The sequence below is a fragment of the Scardinius erythrophthalmus genome, assembly GCF_964197995.2.
Source record: "Scardinius erythrophthalmus genome assembly, chromosome: 10".
NCBI classification, from domain to species: Eukaryota; Metazoa; Chordata; class Actinopteri; order Cypriniformes; family Leuciscidae; genus Scardinius; species Scardinius erythrophthalmus.
This window is the reverse complement of record NC_138230.1, coordinates 3,900,643-3,917,159: the sequence shown is the minus strand read 5'-3', so window position 1 is coordinate 3,917,159 and position 16,517 is coordinate 3,900,643. Positions and strand designations below refer to the sequence as shown.

Sequence of the window (16,517 nt, the reverse complement as noted above, 5' to 3'; positions counted from 1 at the left end):
CCCAGTGTTCTGCTGGATCTCAGCCACTGTTCTAGAGAAGATGTTGAGTGAAGCAGAGAGAGGAGAGATTCCCAAGACTCTCACTCAGATGTACACACACTTCCTGATCATTCAGACCAACATCAAACATGAGAAGGACTATGAGAAGAGAGTGAAAGATGAAGACATGATTCTCAAACTGGGGAAACTGGCTTTCCAGCAGCTTGTGAAAGGCAACCTGATCTTCTATGAGGAAGACCTGAGAGAGTGTGGCATTGATGTGACAGAAGCATCAGTGTACTCAGGATTGTGCACTCAGATCTTCAGAGAGGAGTTGGGCTTGTATCAGGGGAAAGTCTTCTGCTTTGTTCATCTGAGCATCCAGGAACATCTAGCAGCTCTATATGCACACATTCACTTTACAAATAAGAAGATAAATGTGTTTGACAAAACCAAACAAAGTTTATTTTCTAGAATCTTAAACCAGATGAAATATTCTTCATTATCTGAGCTGCATCAGAGAGCTGTGGATGAGGCTTTACAGAGTAAGAATGGACATCTGGACCTTTTCCTCCGTTTCCTTCTGGGTCTCTCATTGGGGTCCAATCAGACTCTCTTACGAGAACTACTGACACAGACTGGAAGATGCTCCTACAACAAAGAGGAAACAGTTCAGATCATCAAACAGAAGATCGGGGAGAATCGCTCTCCAGAGAGATCCATCAATCTGTTCCACTGTCTTAATGAACTGGGTGATGATTCTCTGATGCAGGAGATCCAAGATTATCTGAAATATGGAGGAATAGGAGAAACCAAACTCTCCTCTTCACAGTGGTCAGCTCTGGTTTATGTGTTGCTGACATCAGAGCAGAAGATGGAGTTTTTTGAGCTAAAACAGTTTATTGGAGCACAAAATACAGCAGATGAAGTTCTTCAGAAGCTGATGCCTGTGGTTAAAGAGTCCAGATCAGTTCAGTAAGTCACTCTGACAACAATCATTACACTGATAAAACATGATCATATTTATGAGTTTAGCATGTGCTTTCGTACCAAAGCAATTCTGTAAAATGAGAAATTCATATATATCTTAGGTAACCCTTTACAATAACAGTACATGAATAATCATATACTAATCCCTGAATTAATAGTTATTTACTTGAATTAAACATGATTTAATACTCATTTAATTATTTGTCTCAACGTTGTCTGTTTCTCTCCTGTGGTGAATAATGAATGATATACAAAAAGAATATACAGGGTTTCCCATACATAAGGTTTACCTGAGCGGCCCAGGAAAATACAATTCGAAATCCAGTCAATGTTTAGAGAGAGAGAGAGAGATGCATGCAGCGTCGAGCGTGAACTGATCGTGAAATGACCGTGAACAAAGCGGCAAACTGGACATCATCAACTACATGCTGAACGCTGTTTAATTCAGGACCTAATTCAGGAAAGTTATGAGTCCTGAGAGTCCATGAAAAATAAACACCAAATAAAGATACGTTTTTACTCATAAAAAGATGAAGTGAAATTTCAGTCATTTTCTCTTCAGTGGGGAATTGACCCTTCGCAGGGAGTTTGATTGACAGGCGATCTGACCAATCATAATTCGCCATCTGCCATTTTTGTCCGACAAAGCGGTCAGGAGAGTTAGTAGATTAACGTTGGAGGATTTGAACTTGAAAAACGGTGTGTACTGACGTCTTTCCGCGGTTAAAACAACATTCCTTCTTATGATCATTCATGTTTATTTGATGCTATAAATTAAAGGTGCTCTAAGCGATGTCACATGTTTTTTAGGCCAAAACCATTTTTTGTCACATCCAGCAAACATCTCCTCACTATCCGCTCGCTGCCTGTCCCCTGAACACACTGTAGAAACGCAGTCTCTGTAGACAGCCCAGGCTCCACAAACTGACCTAGCCTTGGCCACCAAACATAACAAACAGTCTTCCAGCCAATCACGGACAAGAATGATGTTGGGGTGGGGGGGTTAGTGCACGTGCACATGAAGGGGGGTGTGGGGGGTAGAGGAGAGAGAAGCATGAAGAGGGAAGTTAGATAGAGGAGAGATGTCCTAACAACGACTAATGTTAAAATTGTATATTCTTGAGATTTTTGATATGGCCGACACACGACCAAAGAGACGACGATCAGATGAACGAATAACAAAGAAGAGAGAAAAGGAGAAGGAACGCGAAGTCCTGAATTTACATCGGAAAAAATGTTCAAAAAGTGGCGAGAACTCCGCCGGCAGAAGGGCTCCCGATCCGACACTCAGGAGGCTCTGTTTCTGCTGGACGGGGTAAATCCAGTTGTTTTTTCTAAATGGTTCATGACTGTTTCAGGAAGCACGGAAGAAAGGGGGAGGGGACGGGATGAGGAGGAGGAGGAGGAGGAGGGGGAGGAGGGGGAGGAGGGGGAGGAGGGGGAGGGGACGGGATAAGGAGGAGGGAGGGTCGAGCTAGCCTCCGTTTTGTTTGACAATACTTCAACAAGAAGTGACGTCACCCAACATCGCTTAGAGCAGCTTTAACCCTCTGGGGACCAAAAACGCGCCCGCGCGTTTTGCTCGTTGTTGTTTTTTTTTTAGCAATGTAAAATAAACACTAAATGCTCTGTTAATTTTGATCTTTCATTTTCGTGTAATACATCAATCGATCCTGTTCAGTTTCTATTTTTTTCTGTATACTCACAATAAAAACAAAGTGTTGTGCTTTTTGACAAATAAAGAAAAATAAACGTGATGCGAGTTCTGCCTTCTCTCTGTCAGTGTAGTCCATTCTGAAACGCGTCCGAAAATTAAAAAATTAAACTGTAACTCCGCGAAGGATGCAATACTACTCTATAGGTACTCAAGATTAACAGGAGATTGAGTGAAAATGAGCATTTCACCCCCCCTTTAAGTTTGACCTGCCGATACCGATTTTAGCCAATTCCGATTTAATTTTTTCTAACCACTTTACAGCACACACAAATATTTATTTTATATCTTTTCTGTAATAGAACATTTTACAATTTGCATATAGATATTGTTTTGAACAGATAAACGCTATAAAATAGAACTATAAAAATTACTCCAGGTGTGGGTAATTCACACACATCTAAAGTGCAGTGTTATGGAAGAACCATTTCCTTTTCACATTCAATATCCAATAATTTTTTATATATGTATGTAGCAAACTAAACGTCTGTATGAAAACAGGGAATGGAAATAAAATAATATATAAATAAAAAAATAAAATAAATATAGCCTTGCAGTATAAAGATATTTCTCAAAGCACACACACACAGGCCTATTGCAATCATTTGTACAAACTGAATAATAAAAAGTTTAAATGGGTACATTTTCTATAAATATTAGTCTTCGTTTTCTTTTCTGACATAGCCTACTCCAGTTCTTGTTAAAACACGCAAATTCTGTGCATTTTGGGCACTTTTTTTGTGAAACCCTATTTAGGCTATTTTGTCCATCAAAAGTGTGCTTTCCCTTTAATTGAGCGTGAGCAGTGCAGCAAATAGACTCGGCGCCGAAACACGCGCTTCACTGCTTGCGACGCTCCTGCTTGACGATCACGCGCTGCTCCTGCTCCCGTTGTGAACATGCACGCCGAAAAAAATACGCGCTTGCGGTCTGAACGGACGTAATTCACAAGGTTTTTTACCTGTGTGTTCCGTGTGCACGTGTGATGCTGATGTTGCACGATGTTAATCATGCGGCGCACGAGTGCATTTGACCGGCATAAAATCTGCATTTGTCAGACTGACCGGCCGATCACGTGAAAATCGGTCACCAGCCGATCAATCGGTGCATCTCTATATTAAACTGCAAATCAAATTAACATTTATATGCCCTAATATTTCATAAAAACAATGTTACAGTCAGGCGAAGTATGAAAGAAAACATTTTGTTGACTAGATTTGGGTACAGTTTTTACTGTAGAATATACTGCCACATCAAATAAGCTTTTGTTTAGCAATTTCTGCTCATATCTATATAGGCTATATATATAAAATACTATTTTTGTCAAAAATAAAGTCATAGACTAAGATGTTAGATGTTCCAATGTTGGCTATATTCAAACTAATGAATACATATGATAAAATGTAGGCCTATTATAATTTTTTTACAAAGAAAGAGTACACTTGAAATATTGTTGAAATTGTAATTATTGTTGTAATTGTAACCTTTTTAATAAAATAGCAAAACATATTTACAAGATAGATGTAAGCAAAATCTTAAATGGTCAATATAAGTCTTCTTCTAAATATATCTTTTGTCCTTGCATTGTGGCTCAGTCAGTGTCACACCTGAATGAATGGCTCATTATGCAGAGTGGGTGGGACACTGTATTCTAAGGTGTAAACCACTCCTCCTTCACGCCCCCCTCGCATATTGACTTTCCAAGCAAAACCTGTTTTACATCAATTTAAATCAATGTATTGTTTTATGTGAACGATAAAGCAAGACGATTTTCACATAAGTTTGAAGCTAAAACTCGAAGGAACAACATCCATTAGTCAAAAGTCTTGTGAACACATATTTAATATGTTTTGTGGTCTTATTTCAGCAACTTTCATTTTTATTTTTTCCAATAACCACGCATAAACATTATTCTCTTAAAAATACAAACATCTACATACATGTTGCTTGCATATTATGGTAGTCCTGTTTGTGCTATATAGAGTGAATTTACACCTTTGCCATTAACATGTTTATAAATAACTGAAAAAGCACAAATGTCAAGGCATGTCAGAACATCTCAAGGGCCCCAAAAACACCTTGGTCCCCAGAGGGTTAACTAGAAGGAAGAGATGATCGGTTCACGAGCAGCTTTAACTGAGGCTAGAGCGATCTGTCAGACACATTAAAGAGCCACAAAACGGTATTTATCGTTTAAATTTCTTTAAAAAATGACCAAATTTGAAGGGTGAGACTTTGTGTTTCATATCAAAAGTAGCCTGGTCTGTCCTGTCTGTCAGCGTGTTGTCAGTGTGTTGTCAGTGGACTCTCTGCTCCGCCATGTGTTTTCTCTGCTCTGCGTGAGATCATGATGTGGCGTGAGAGACGCGTGGCTTGTTGGACATAGCAACAGTAACTAAAGGGGTCGGGTCTTTGCGAATGTTCAATTGTCCTGTCACTATAGATCTTTGTTTGTATCTTTAAACTAACTTTGCAAGTGACCTCTGTATATTACTTTCTGCCCTTGGTATGTGTATTGCTTTTAACATCCTTCTACGTAGGCTACCCCCTTCTCTGCAGGCACACCTTTTTCAGTAAGAGACAATATTTGCCCCCTTGAATCAATTTTTCCAGTGCATTTTTTACTTTTACAAATACCTTTATAAATTAAATAATGCTTTAAATAAAAATAAATAGAGAAATATGCAATGATGGTTAAAACGAAGTGATGCTTTTAAATATTAAATTAAAACCGCCAGTAGGTGGCAGTAAGTCACTGTCTTTATGAGTGAGTCATCGAGTCATTAATTCATACAGTAACGAAGCAAATAGCTGTATTTATGAATGAATGCTGCTGTTCTGCTGTGGCTTTCGTTGAAGCTGTTATTTTGTTGAAAAAAAAAAATACTGACAAAACTGTTTAAAAATGAACACCACTTAATATTAACACCTTTCGTTTGTTGACCTGTTGTATGAAATCAATGTCACATTTGCAATCGTGTGGATATTCGTATAATGTGATTAACATTAAACAGGAACTCACACAGGGTTTTTGATCGAAGAGAGTTTGAATCTTAAATCGATCTCTATGCACAGTCTGTGTCTATATTTATTCTTCGTGCTAGTAAGTGCTAAATCCCCACTTTTACAAAGGTACATGGTCACAAAAAGTCAGTAATTATTTAATGCCAATTTAATGCCAATATTAAAAGGTTGAGGTATTCGTATTCTTACACAAAAACAAACATAATGCACAAGCTTTCCATTTGCATTTGGAATTGAACTCGAACTGTTTCATTACTTTCTCAGACAGCTGCATATCCCTCACTCCGGTAACTGTCCATGCTGGATCTGTCCCGTTGTTTTAAAAACTAATCACGGAAAGCACAATAAGGCATTAGCATGACCGCATCCAGCTAGCCAGGCCTTTCTAGAGTACCAGCTCCGAGAGAAGCCTCGCACGCACTGCTTCCCTTTATTGTTATCCTGCATATTAGAGATGGGTTGCGGGGCGCTACAAGAATCGCCCATAGCTGTCTAGATTTGAGCTCGCTGATTGGCTAGTTTATGTCAAACATTTGTATCTTAAATCAGCAATCAGCCTGGGGGCCTAGCGCCCTCTATTGGCCAGCCGCCCCTGACTGCAATCTAACGTATTTATGAATGAACGGCTCGTTTCAAAATCTTCCTGGTCTACTGACATTTGTTAAGACATCTGATTACATTATAATGTTCATGATAACTTTTGTTAACTTTACAATAAATAAATCCACTTCACCAGTTAATTACTCCTCGAGAGCGATGCCACTGAAATACACAGAGCGACCGCATAAACGGAAGTTCAAGACAATATTCTAAAGTAAAATGGAATTCTGAGTATTCCGAATACTAAGCCGTTCATTTAATTCTACCACACCTTCAATTAACATTTAAACTGAGCATGTATTTCTAGCAGGTAAAATGCCGTAAATACATGACATCCGATCAAATAACCTCATCTTTTGTGGTGAAAACTGTTTTTGCATTCACACAAGCAGCGTGTATGGTATGATAGGAGCGTTCAGATTATGTTGCCTTGCCAAATCGCGCTTTACTGCCGTTCTCGACCATGTACCTTTGTAAAAGTGGGGATTTAGCACTTACTAGCATGAAGAATAAATATAGACACAGACTGTGCATAGAGATCGATTTAAGATTCAAACTCTTGAAAGTTTCAAAGTTCCTGTGATCACATTACGAATATCCACACGATTGCAAATGTGACATTGATTTTATACAACAGTTCAACAAACGAAAAGTATTAATATTAAGTGATGTTCATTTTAAACAAAGTATTGTCAGTATTTTTTGCAACAAAATAATAGCTACGAAATCCGCAACAATGTTGGTGAACGAATCTGCAGCTTTGAATCAATGATTCTATGATTCATTCATAATTACAGTCACTTGCTTTGTTACTGAATGAATGAATGACTCGATGACTCACTCATAAAGACAGTGACTTACTGCCACCTACTGGCGGTTTTAATTTAAAATTTAAAAGCATCACTTTGTTGTTAACATCATTGCATATTTCTCTATTGAATTTTTTATTTAATTAAAGCATTATTTATTTTCTAAAGGTATCTGTAAAGGTAGAAAGTGCACTGGAAAAATATTAGGGCTGGGACGATACACCTATCTCCCGAGTCGATATTATCACGATACTTGGGTGCCGAATCGATATGTATTGCGATATTTTTCAGAATTGCGATTCTACAAGTATTGTGATTCAATATTGCGTTTTTTTTTTTTAACACTAGACCATGGGGGAAAGTTAAATCATACACTTATACAGACTGTACATGATGTATAAGATGAGACATATTTACAAAAACAATTCATCATATTTTTCTGACTTATTTTAGAAACATACAGTACTACATTCCCTTTAATAAATGATTCAATAACAAATACATTTTTTAACACTCACTTGAAACAATTTAATCGATAAATGCGTCGTTTTAAGCGCCAAAATCAAAAGCTGATTTACTCTATTTTGATCGCTATCATAGACATCAGTGTTTATATTTGAACTTTAAACTTTTATCCCAGTACTTTTATTTGAACTATTGTATCACAGAAATAATGATAGGCTACTATGAGGAAAAGCCTGCTGTTTCATGACGACTCTCTCTGGGTCAGCGGCAACACAGATCTGAATGTTGCGATATGATTTTGTCAAAGGTTTAATAGACAGACGAAATGGAAGAAGATCGCGTGAGTTTTTTAATCAAGATCATAGTCTTTTATAGATGAATCGTGCAGCTCTACTGTCTTATCTCTCTCTCAGCATATGAGTAGCGCTGCGCGTCTTGCGAGGGCTTTTCAATGCATTCAGTCTCAATACGCTTTCGCGTGTCCACTTATATTACGTCACTCAACACTCAAAGATAACAACACATTTCATCCTCTGTTGAAACGAAAGTGGCTAACTTCAGTCAACCTCATCTACAAGCAAGGGCAAATATCAAGCAATTTAATTTGAATTAATATTGATTCTGTAATAAAAAAAAATCGATTTTAAAATTGTTTAAAGGTGAAATCGTTTGGTGAATCGATTTTTTTCTCCCAGCCCTAAAAAATATTGTCCCTTTCTGAAAAAGGTGTGACTGCAGAGATGTATGCAAAAGGATGTTAAAAGCCTTAGGCATGCCACTCTAAAAAGTTTGAGAACCACTGGTCTATATGATATCCTTTTAAACAACATAAACTAAACAATATATAGACTGAAATTGCGAAATGGCTTTAACAATATTAAATTGTGAGCGAGACTTCTAAGCAATGAACAGGGCAAGTGATTTTAAACCATAATGCAAGAAAGCACAATATGAAAATTGTCAGTTAATCTTCTCTTGTGCTATCTTCCAAAATGGTTATGTAAGTTTGTTTCTATTTCAGATCAAAACTGACATGTGAAATAAACTTCAAGGAGAGCACCTTGCTGCACGCTTAAGCATTAGTAAACGCACCTGCCCCTGAAGCCGATCCGTACAGGCAGGCCTTAGAAAGTTGTTTTCAAAGCAGAGAAAAATTAATTGCTCAGACAGAAACTGTCAACTTTGTAAATAGTTTCATTATGGAAATATTTGTTCATGCTTGTAGTAAAATTTTATGAATTTATGCATAATATGAATTTCTACATTATTTCTAAATTATTTGTTAAGGAACACTGAAAAGTATGTTTAATCTTCATTAGATTCTTTCCAAAGCTTTTATGCTGCGTAGACACTCAAGACACTTTTATCCTTATTTTGATTATTCTCAGGTTAGGGAAAGTACATCAAATCTGTCCTAAATCACAAGCATCTGAATTTTCATTCTCACAATCTATAGGTCAGAAGACTTCTTCATGTTCTGTTCAGTTCAGCTTTTTAGAAATCAAAGACTTTTGGCTGGCAAGCTTCTTAGTTTCAATTAAATATAGTTTATTTATATTTATATTTAAATATAGTAAATATATACTATTAACAGATTAACTAGTTTACAAAAATGCATACTTGTAACAGGACAATTGCATATTTTCTACAACAATAGTTATAAGCAAGATTGGATGATGTAAAGAGGTGACAACTGCTTTCATATACAAATCTGTTGAGGAGAAAGGAGAAATTCATATATATCTTATCATTTATATCAGTGTTTCCTGAACTGAGAGTCTGAAGAGTGTCATTGTTCTCCACAGGTTGAGTGATTGTGGTGTTACAGATGAAGGTTGTGCTGCTCTGACTTCAGCTCTGAGATCAAACCCCTCACACCTGAGAGAACTGGATATGTTATCGAATAAAGTAGGAGATTCTGGAGTTAAGCGGCTCTCTAAACTACTGCAGGATCCTCACTGTAAACTGGAGAAACTGTGGTAAGATTGTATCAAATTTCCCAACATAATCCAACATGGTAAATAATGATTGCCATACAAAAAAGAAAAAAAAATCTACTGTGAAATTACTAATGGAAATGTTTTTTTTTATTTTCATTCGATTTTTTCTTTCAGCTGTATAGACCTCTTCAATGTTTGTAAACATCGAACGCCTAGGTTGGGTGCGCGCGCAGCATGGGGTCAGAAAAATGGTGCGGCTAATAGACCGTCATATATATATGCACTGTCTTTGCCATCACAGGAACGGGAACAGAACCATAATAAACTTGTTTTAGCTAATGGCGATTGTCTGCCTGATTAGAGTCCTGCACAGGATCTTTCACTTTTAAAGATACCTCATAACCGCGCGCGCGACCTGCTTGCAGTCGTCGAGATGGATGCTGAGGAGTTGAAGAAAGATAGCTAGTGGAGATTGTAAAGTTGTCGACAGTCATCAAAAATCAAGTCCAGTGTGTGGGAGAAATTTGGAGTTATCTGAAGAAAATATTGTGAACGGCTTATTTGCTGCATGCATTTTCGTGTTGGATAGCCGCAAATGTGGAACTTCATCGCAGAGGAACCACGCAGATAACTGTGGTAACAAACCAAGCAGTTCTGTCGAACAGTATTTTTTTAAAATGTAACACTGTTAAGTATGTGTATTTTTTATATATTAAACGGGCAGACTGGGACAATGCTACGATCAAAGATGCTCGTGTTTGTAGTGTTATTGTGTTATTGACAATTATTGTGACAACAACGGTAGAGTTAAGCCCTGGTAAGTAAACAAATGTTTTCTGTAAACTGTAGACTGGTTTAATAGTTAGGTGAAGTTCGATATCTGGCATTAATTGTGACCTGTGTCATGCTACTTAGCAGATAGCAGCAGTATCTGAACCATAGACTGTAAAAAAATAGATCTGAACAGATGTCGTCAATTTAAAAAAAAAAAAAAACGGATGAGATCCTGCAGGAATCCGGAAAAACTTGACTCCACAACCGGTGTGATTTTCACAGTCCACGACGCAACAATAAGGCATTTTTTCTTGACGAGAAATTCTCTGGTTAACACACAATTCAATGGGATGGAATGAACTTTCTGACCCCGACATGCGCACTGCGAACTTAGAATTTTCCTGTGACGTCGACCGTGAAGGGGTCTATAGGGTTAGGGTAGGATTAGGATTTGGTTGAGGGTTAGTTGCCTGTAATTATGCATAATTTACTTTTATTACTATGGTAAGTTCATGTAACAGATGTAACAAGGACCTTGTTAAATAAAGTGTTATCGAATATTCTTTTAATTTTTATGATATGGAAACTAACTAATCAAGCAGTTTGTAGAAGCGGGTCTGAACCTTAGACTGGACCTGTTAATGGTGCCGTGGATTAAGTCTCTGATTGTGAAGTTCTGCTTATCTGAGCTGTAGTTCCTGAACTGAGAGACTGAAGAGTGTCATTGTTCTCTACAGGTTGAGGTATTGTGGTGTTACAGATGAAGGTTGTGCTGCTCTGACTTCAGCTCTGAGATCAAACCCCTCACACCTGAGAGAACTGAATCTGTCAGTGAATAAAGTAGGAGATTCTGGAGTCGAGCAGCTTTCTGATCTACTGCAGGATCCTCACTGTAAACTGGAAATACTGTGGTAAGATTGTATAAAATGTCCCAACATAGTCCTCTATTTTAATGGTAAATAATGATTGCCATACCAAAAAAATAAATAAAAATCTAATGTCAGGGATTAAAGTTCTCCGTCGCTACGACGGATTTCCGTTAATTGCAGCAAGTCCATGACGGATTTCCGTCATTGCGGGTTCCAGTCTGTCCTTAAAGTCTTAAATTCACTTTTCATAATTTTTAAGGCCGTAAATAGGCTTTCATTTCTCAAATAGTGTAATAAATATCTTAATTTTAGTTTGAATAGGTCTTAAATTAAGGAAAGACGAGGTGTATTCACCCTGCTGAGGGGAATGTGATCAAAGCCTGGAGTGGAGCAAAAGCACGTTCCTCTCTCCACTCTAAGCACTCTGTAATCACTCCGCTCATAGTCCACTCCGGGTTTTCAATTACCGCTCACGGAAAGTGCATGTCAGGCTACAGCTGAGCGCTGAGGTAGAACTATGGCTGTGTCCAAATTCAGGGTCTACATCCTTCGGAGTACTCATTTGAAGGATGTTACGTCACAGCGCCGCGACGAAGGCTGTCCAAATTCGTAGGATCCTTCAAATGCGGCCCACAAATACGTCGTCCTTTTCCCCGAATTGGAAGGATGGGTGTGGTGGATCCTTTCCCGTCCTACCTATCCCATAATTCTTTTCGGCAGAGCGTAATGGCGGACGAAGCGAGCGGTAGTGGAGTGGGAGAGGAGTATGCTTTTCGATGTAAGTTTTTTAAAAACTGGCTTTTCAAAAAAATATTTTTTTTCAGTGGTTGAATTTTTTTTTTTTTTAATAAGGAATGGCCAAAGCTCAGGCTTGTCATGTATTTAACTTTTCATTCTTGAATAAGAATTGTGAACGCCCCCATACTGAGATATAATTTAATTTTCACATTAAATTAAATAAAGTTTTATTTAAAGTTTTCTTATTGTGGGATCCTTTATGGTAATACATATGATATGGTACAACTACAGTGCAATGCAAATAGTAAATATAAGATAAAGTGAGAGGTAGGCTAATAGTAAATAGTTTAGTCAATAAAATAAACAAACATACAGCAAATAAAATAGTAATGAAAAGTATAATTATATAATATTATAAGTACTAATATAATAATAATATATTGATAATAGCATATAGTTTATTTATAATACTATAATAATAGCAATAGAATATGAAATATCAATTACAGAATAGACAATAAAAATAATAAGTTAAATAGTTAGTTACTATGAATAGTAAAATAATTTAACAGCATAACTTTTTAAGATTGATAATCGCAAGTGGTATATTATTATAATAACAATAATAAATAATGTAAATTTATACATTTTAACATATTATTACATAGGCTATATAAAATAAAATGACGCAACCCTGTCTCTTTTTGTTAAATTTCAGTTTTTAAAAGGTATAAGAAGCTACAAGTCAAGAAATAAAGTAAACGATTCAGTCAAACATAGGCAGCAGGCTACACCGTTAAAGTTAAATAAGCCTAAATATATAAAGTTATGAAACTTCACTTTGCCCTCAGCCACAACAATCTGCCAAGGAACAAATTATAGATTAATGAAACCAAAGATCGCCTGTTAGATAAACACAAGACGAATTATTCTCACTAGACTGACAGCGGCGAACGTCTAGAAGCTCTAGCCGAGGCAAGGCTGTTCTCGGCGGGGTACATGAGCGCTGAGCGCCCGGTGATCCCTGGATCTCACAACTCCGAAACCGTCAGATAACATTTTTAAAATGGCGCTCTCTTTATAAATAAACCACAGATTTGAGCTTTACACAACTACATTGTCGACTGAAAAACTCTTAAAACTACATTTCGTGACACAATAACAGTAGTATTTTTAAATTTCGCGGCCTTTCTCCTCTGAAAATATGTGAAAGAAGGGTAGGCTGTCCAAATTCACAAACACCGACTTCCGGGCTTTGCGGTCGTCGGAGGACCCCTCCTCCTTCAACCGGGTAGGAAGGATCCTAAAGCCCCGTTCACACCGCCAGCGATTTTGTCGCTGCATGTCGCTAGTCTCTGTACAGTGAAGTCGCTTGTGGGCGTTCCTAGTGTTGTCGCTCTAATGTTATTGGTAGACTGCACGTCTGAGCATATACCATCACAAGTGTTATATAAAACTGAGATATAATTCTAATTTGACTAGGAATTGGTCTTAAAAGATTTAAAAGCAATATTATGCTGTTGGGAGAGTGTTGTTATATTAACCACAGCAGTGCAGTGCATTAAATATTTAACTACATTAACGATCGATCAATCAACAAATTAAACTCACTCATACTGTCAATAGTTACTAAAACGTTATTCGAATTTGACAAATAATCCATTTCTTGTCCCTTATAATCCACATAATGCATGGGGGAAACTGTAAAATGAACTGTCTGCAGCAGTGCTAAACTTGCATCATAAAATGACAACACTCGAACTAAATGTGTGAATTAAACTCACTGAGAATGTCGACAGTTTCTTTACCATGCATCATTTTATTATATCCATACAGTCAAATCAGATAAAACAGTGAAACCGCCCTCGAACTCTTCTTGCCTGCACTCGAGACTGTGACGTGAGCTGAACTCCACTGAAAGTCTTCTTTCCTATTGGTTGTCGCTCGCGAAAATCGCTTCTCATTTGCATAAAGTTAAAATTTCTGAACTTTTGTCGCGCGTCTCGTGTCGCTTGACACGCCCACATTCTGTCGCCAACGGTCACTGTCGCTCGTGTCGCCGGATGTCGCCAGCGCTCCATTGAGATGAATGGGATCATGTCGCTTTGTCGCTGCGTGTCGCTGGCGGTGTGAACGGGGCTTAAGGTAGCCTGGGTGCCAGCCCGAACCCCGCCCACAACATTTTTTGGTCAGGAAGTTCGGTCTGGACTCGATCCATTGAGGAGTAATTATGCTCGGCTCCTAGAAGGCCGAGCCAATCAAATTGCCAGGGCGGGCTTTAATCGATGATGGACAGATGGTCTGCGGTTACGTAATCACCCACGTCACCAAAGAGCACTTGATTTGAATTAGTTTACAACAAAGACGACTGCAGCTGGAGAATAGAGATTTAACGAGTTCACATTTACAAATAAGTCAGATAGAATAAATGCGTTGGCTATATGAGATGTCACGAGTTCACACAAATAAGTCAGATAGAATAAATGCGTATATGACGTGCTGTCCGAGGAGAGGGCTGTGGGCTCGGACAAGAGTGAGGATTCGGGGTGGTGGAGGGGCCGAGGGATGCTGAAAAACTGTCAAGGAGTGTTAGGTAAGTTGACAGAGTGAATATGCTTCCTCGGTAACGTTAGACATGGTATTGTTTGATGACAAGTTGATATTGGATTGATTATTTGTACGTGCTCCTCCCGAACTTTGTTTATGAAACATCATGTGTAGATTCCGCCATCGCGTCTGTTATAGAAGATATCGACAGCGCATTCATTTTAAAAGAGGAACAGAGAGCCGCGCCCGCGACATTTTGTTGGTTGAAAATATGAATGTAGGACATGCGTCATTTACTCCGTTGCTCTGATTGGTTGTAGGTCTATCCAATTGAGTGCAGAGTTTTTTTTTTTTCCTAGTTCGGTTGAGACACGCCCCATAATCAAATCTCTATGGAGCGGTATCAGACTCACATTCTGACTAGAATATGAGTATGACGAAGTCAGGCTAATCCTAAGGAGGATGTAGACCCTGAATTTGGACACAGCCGAACATTTCAGTGACACACTTATAATGCAGGTAGGGCTGGGCGATATCGATATAAAAAATATATCGATATATTTTTTAAATGCGATATGGAATTACTTAATTAGATCATATCACATCGATATAGTTCAAATTTGCGCTGTGATCCTTGCTCCCCGCGCCTCCGCTCCTCCTTTTCCACACTGCGTGCGTGTTTAGAGCATGTTATGTTATGAGAGGCGAATCATGACTACTTCAGAAAACCCAGCACAATAGGAACTACCAGGCAGGCAGTGACATAAGTGTACGCTGAAATAAAGTTTTTCACCTCAGAAAAACGGACTTTCTTGTCCTGTCAGTCGTTATCCTGTTCTCGTAGCGCACACTCAATTGCACGTGCAAATTCAGCGGCGCACGCTGTATTGCTTCACTGATCAAGTGCAAAAGAAACTACGAGCATGCAACGCCGTTACGTTGTAAATTACACGAAATAAAAGTAATGCAGGTATGATTCTCATTCTATTCACCAGTTTCCATGTTTCATTAACAGTTATTGTTAATATTGTGTATTCACCATGGTAACTGTCGTTTCCATATAACCCCAAAATGCCACTATTTTTCTTTGTGTTATTTTTTATATTTTTAAATGACTGTAGTGGCTCATACCAACATTGTATTAACAAAAACTAGTTTGGGACTGCTATTTAATAGCTTTAGCCTAGGCCTAATGTTTACAGTGCTATGCATAAGTTTAGACACCCATACTAAAGTTGACTAAAAAGAGGAATAAAAAATCATCTTTTGGAAACTGAACTTAATGCCTTAATTTAAAAAATTAGGAAAAATCCAACCTTAAAGGACACCAATTTTCTTTGTGAATAAATAATGTATCGTAAATAAATAAATGTTCTTCCTTAAAATACAGGGTGCATAAGTTTGGACACCCCTATGTTAAATTCCCATAGAGGCAGGCAGATTTTTATTTTTAAAGGCCAGTTACTTCATGGATCCAGGATACTATGCATCCTGATAAAGTTCCCTTGGCCTTTGGAATTAAAATAGCCCCACATCATCACATAGCCTTCACCATACCTAGAGATTGGCATGGTTGTATTTCAGTTAGCCTAATAGCTAGTTTGATTTGCATTGAGAGATGATCTTATGGAAAGTATCTCTTGGTATGGTGAATGCTATGTGATGATGTGGGGCTATTTTAATTCCAAAGGCCAAGGGAACTTTATCAGGATTCATAGTATCCTAAAAAATAAATAAATAAAATACTTAAAAATAAAAATCTGCCTGCCTCTATGGGAATTTAACATAGGGGTGTCCAAACTTATGCACCCTGTATTTTAAGGAAGAACATTTATTTATTTACGATACATTATTCATTCACAAAGAAAATTGGTGTCCTTAAAGGTTGGATTTTTCCTAATTTTTTAAATTAAGGCATTAAAGGTATAGCGGAGGATCTTTTTACTTCCGGGTGGATACCCTATACTATTGGTCCTCCTAATTGTCAATCATTCTGGTGAATCAATCAAACTTTTCAAAAAGTGGAGAGGGCGGGACTTATCTAAAATTCGGAAAGATCCTCCGCTAT

General features: G+C 37.9%; 1 protein-coding gene across 1 annotated transcript in view; it reads left to right on the top strand.

The window, feature by feature from the left end:
• LOC308697127 (uncharacterized protein) overlaps positions 1–16,517 on the top strand; it is a 377,069-nt gene that overhangs the window by 283,310 nt on the left and 77,242 nt on the right. Inside the window, exons 9-10 of the mRNA XM_081376240.1 lie at positions 9,387–9,560; positions 11,033–11,206. Coding sequence (XP_081232366.1) covers positions 9,387–9,560; positions 11,033–11,206 — 348 coding nt within the window. The remainder of the gene's footprint in view (positions 1–9,386; positions 9,561–11,032; positions 11,207–16,517) is intronic.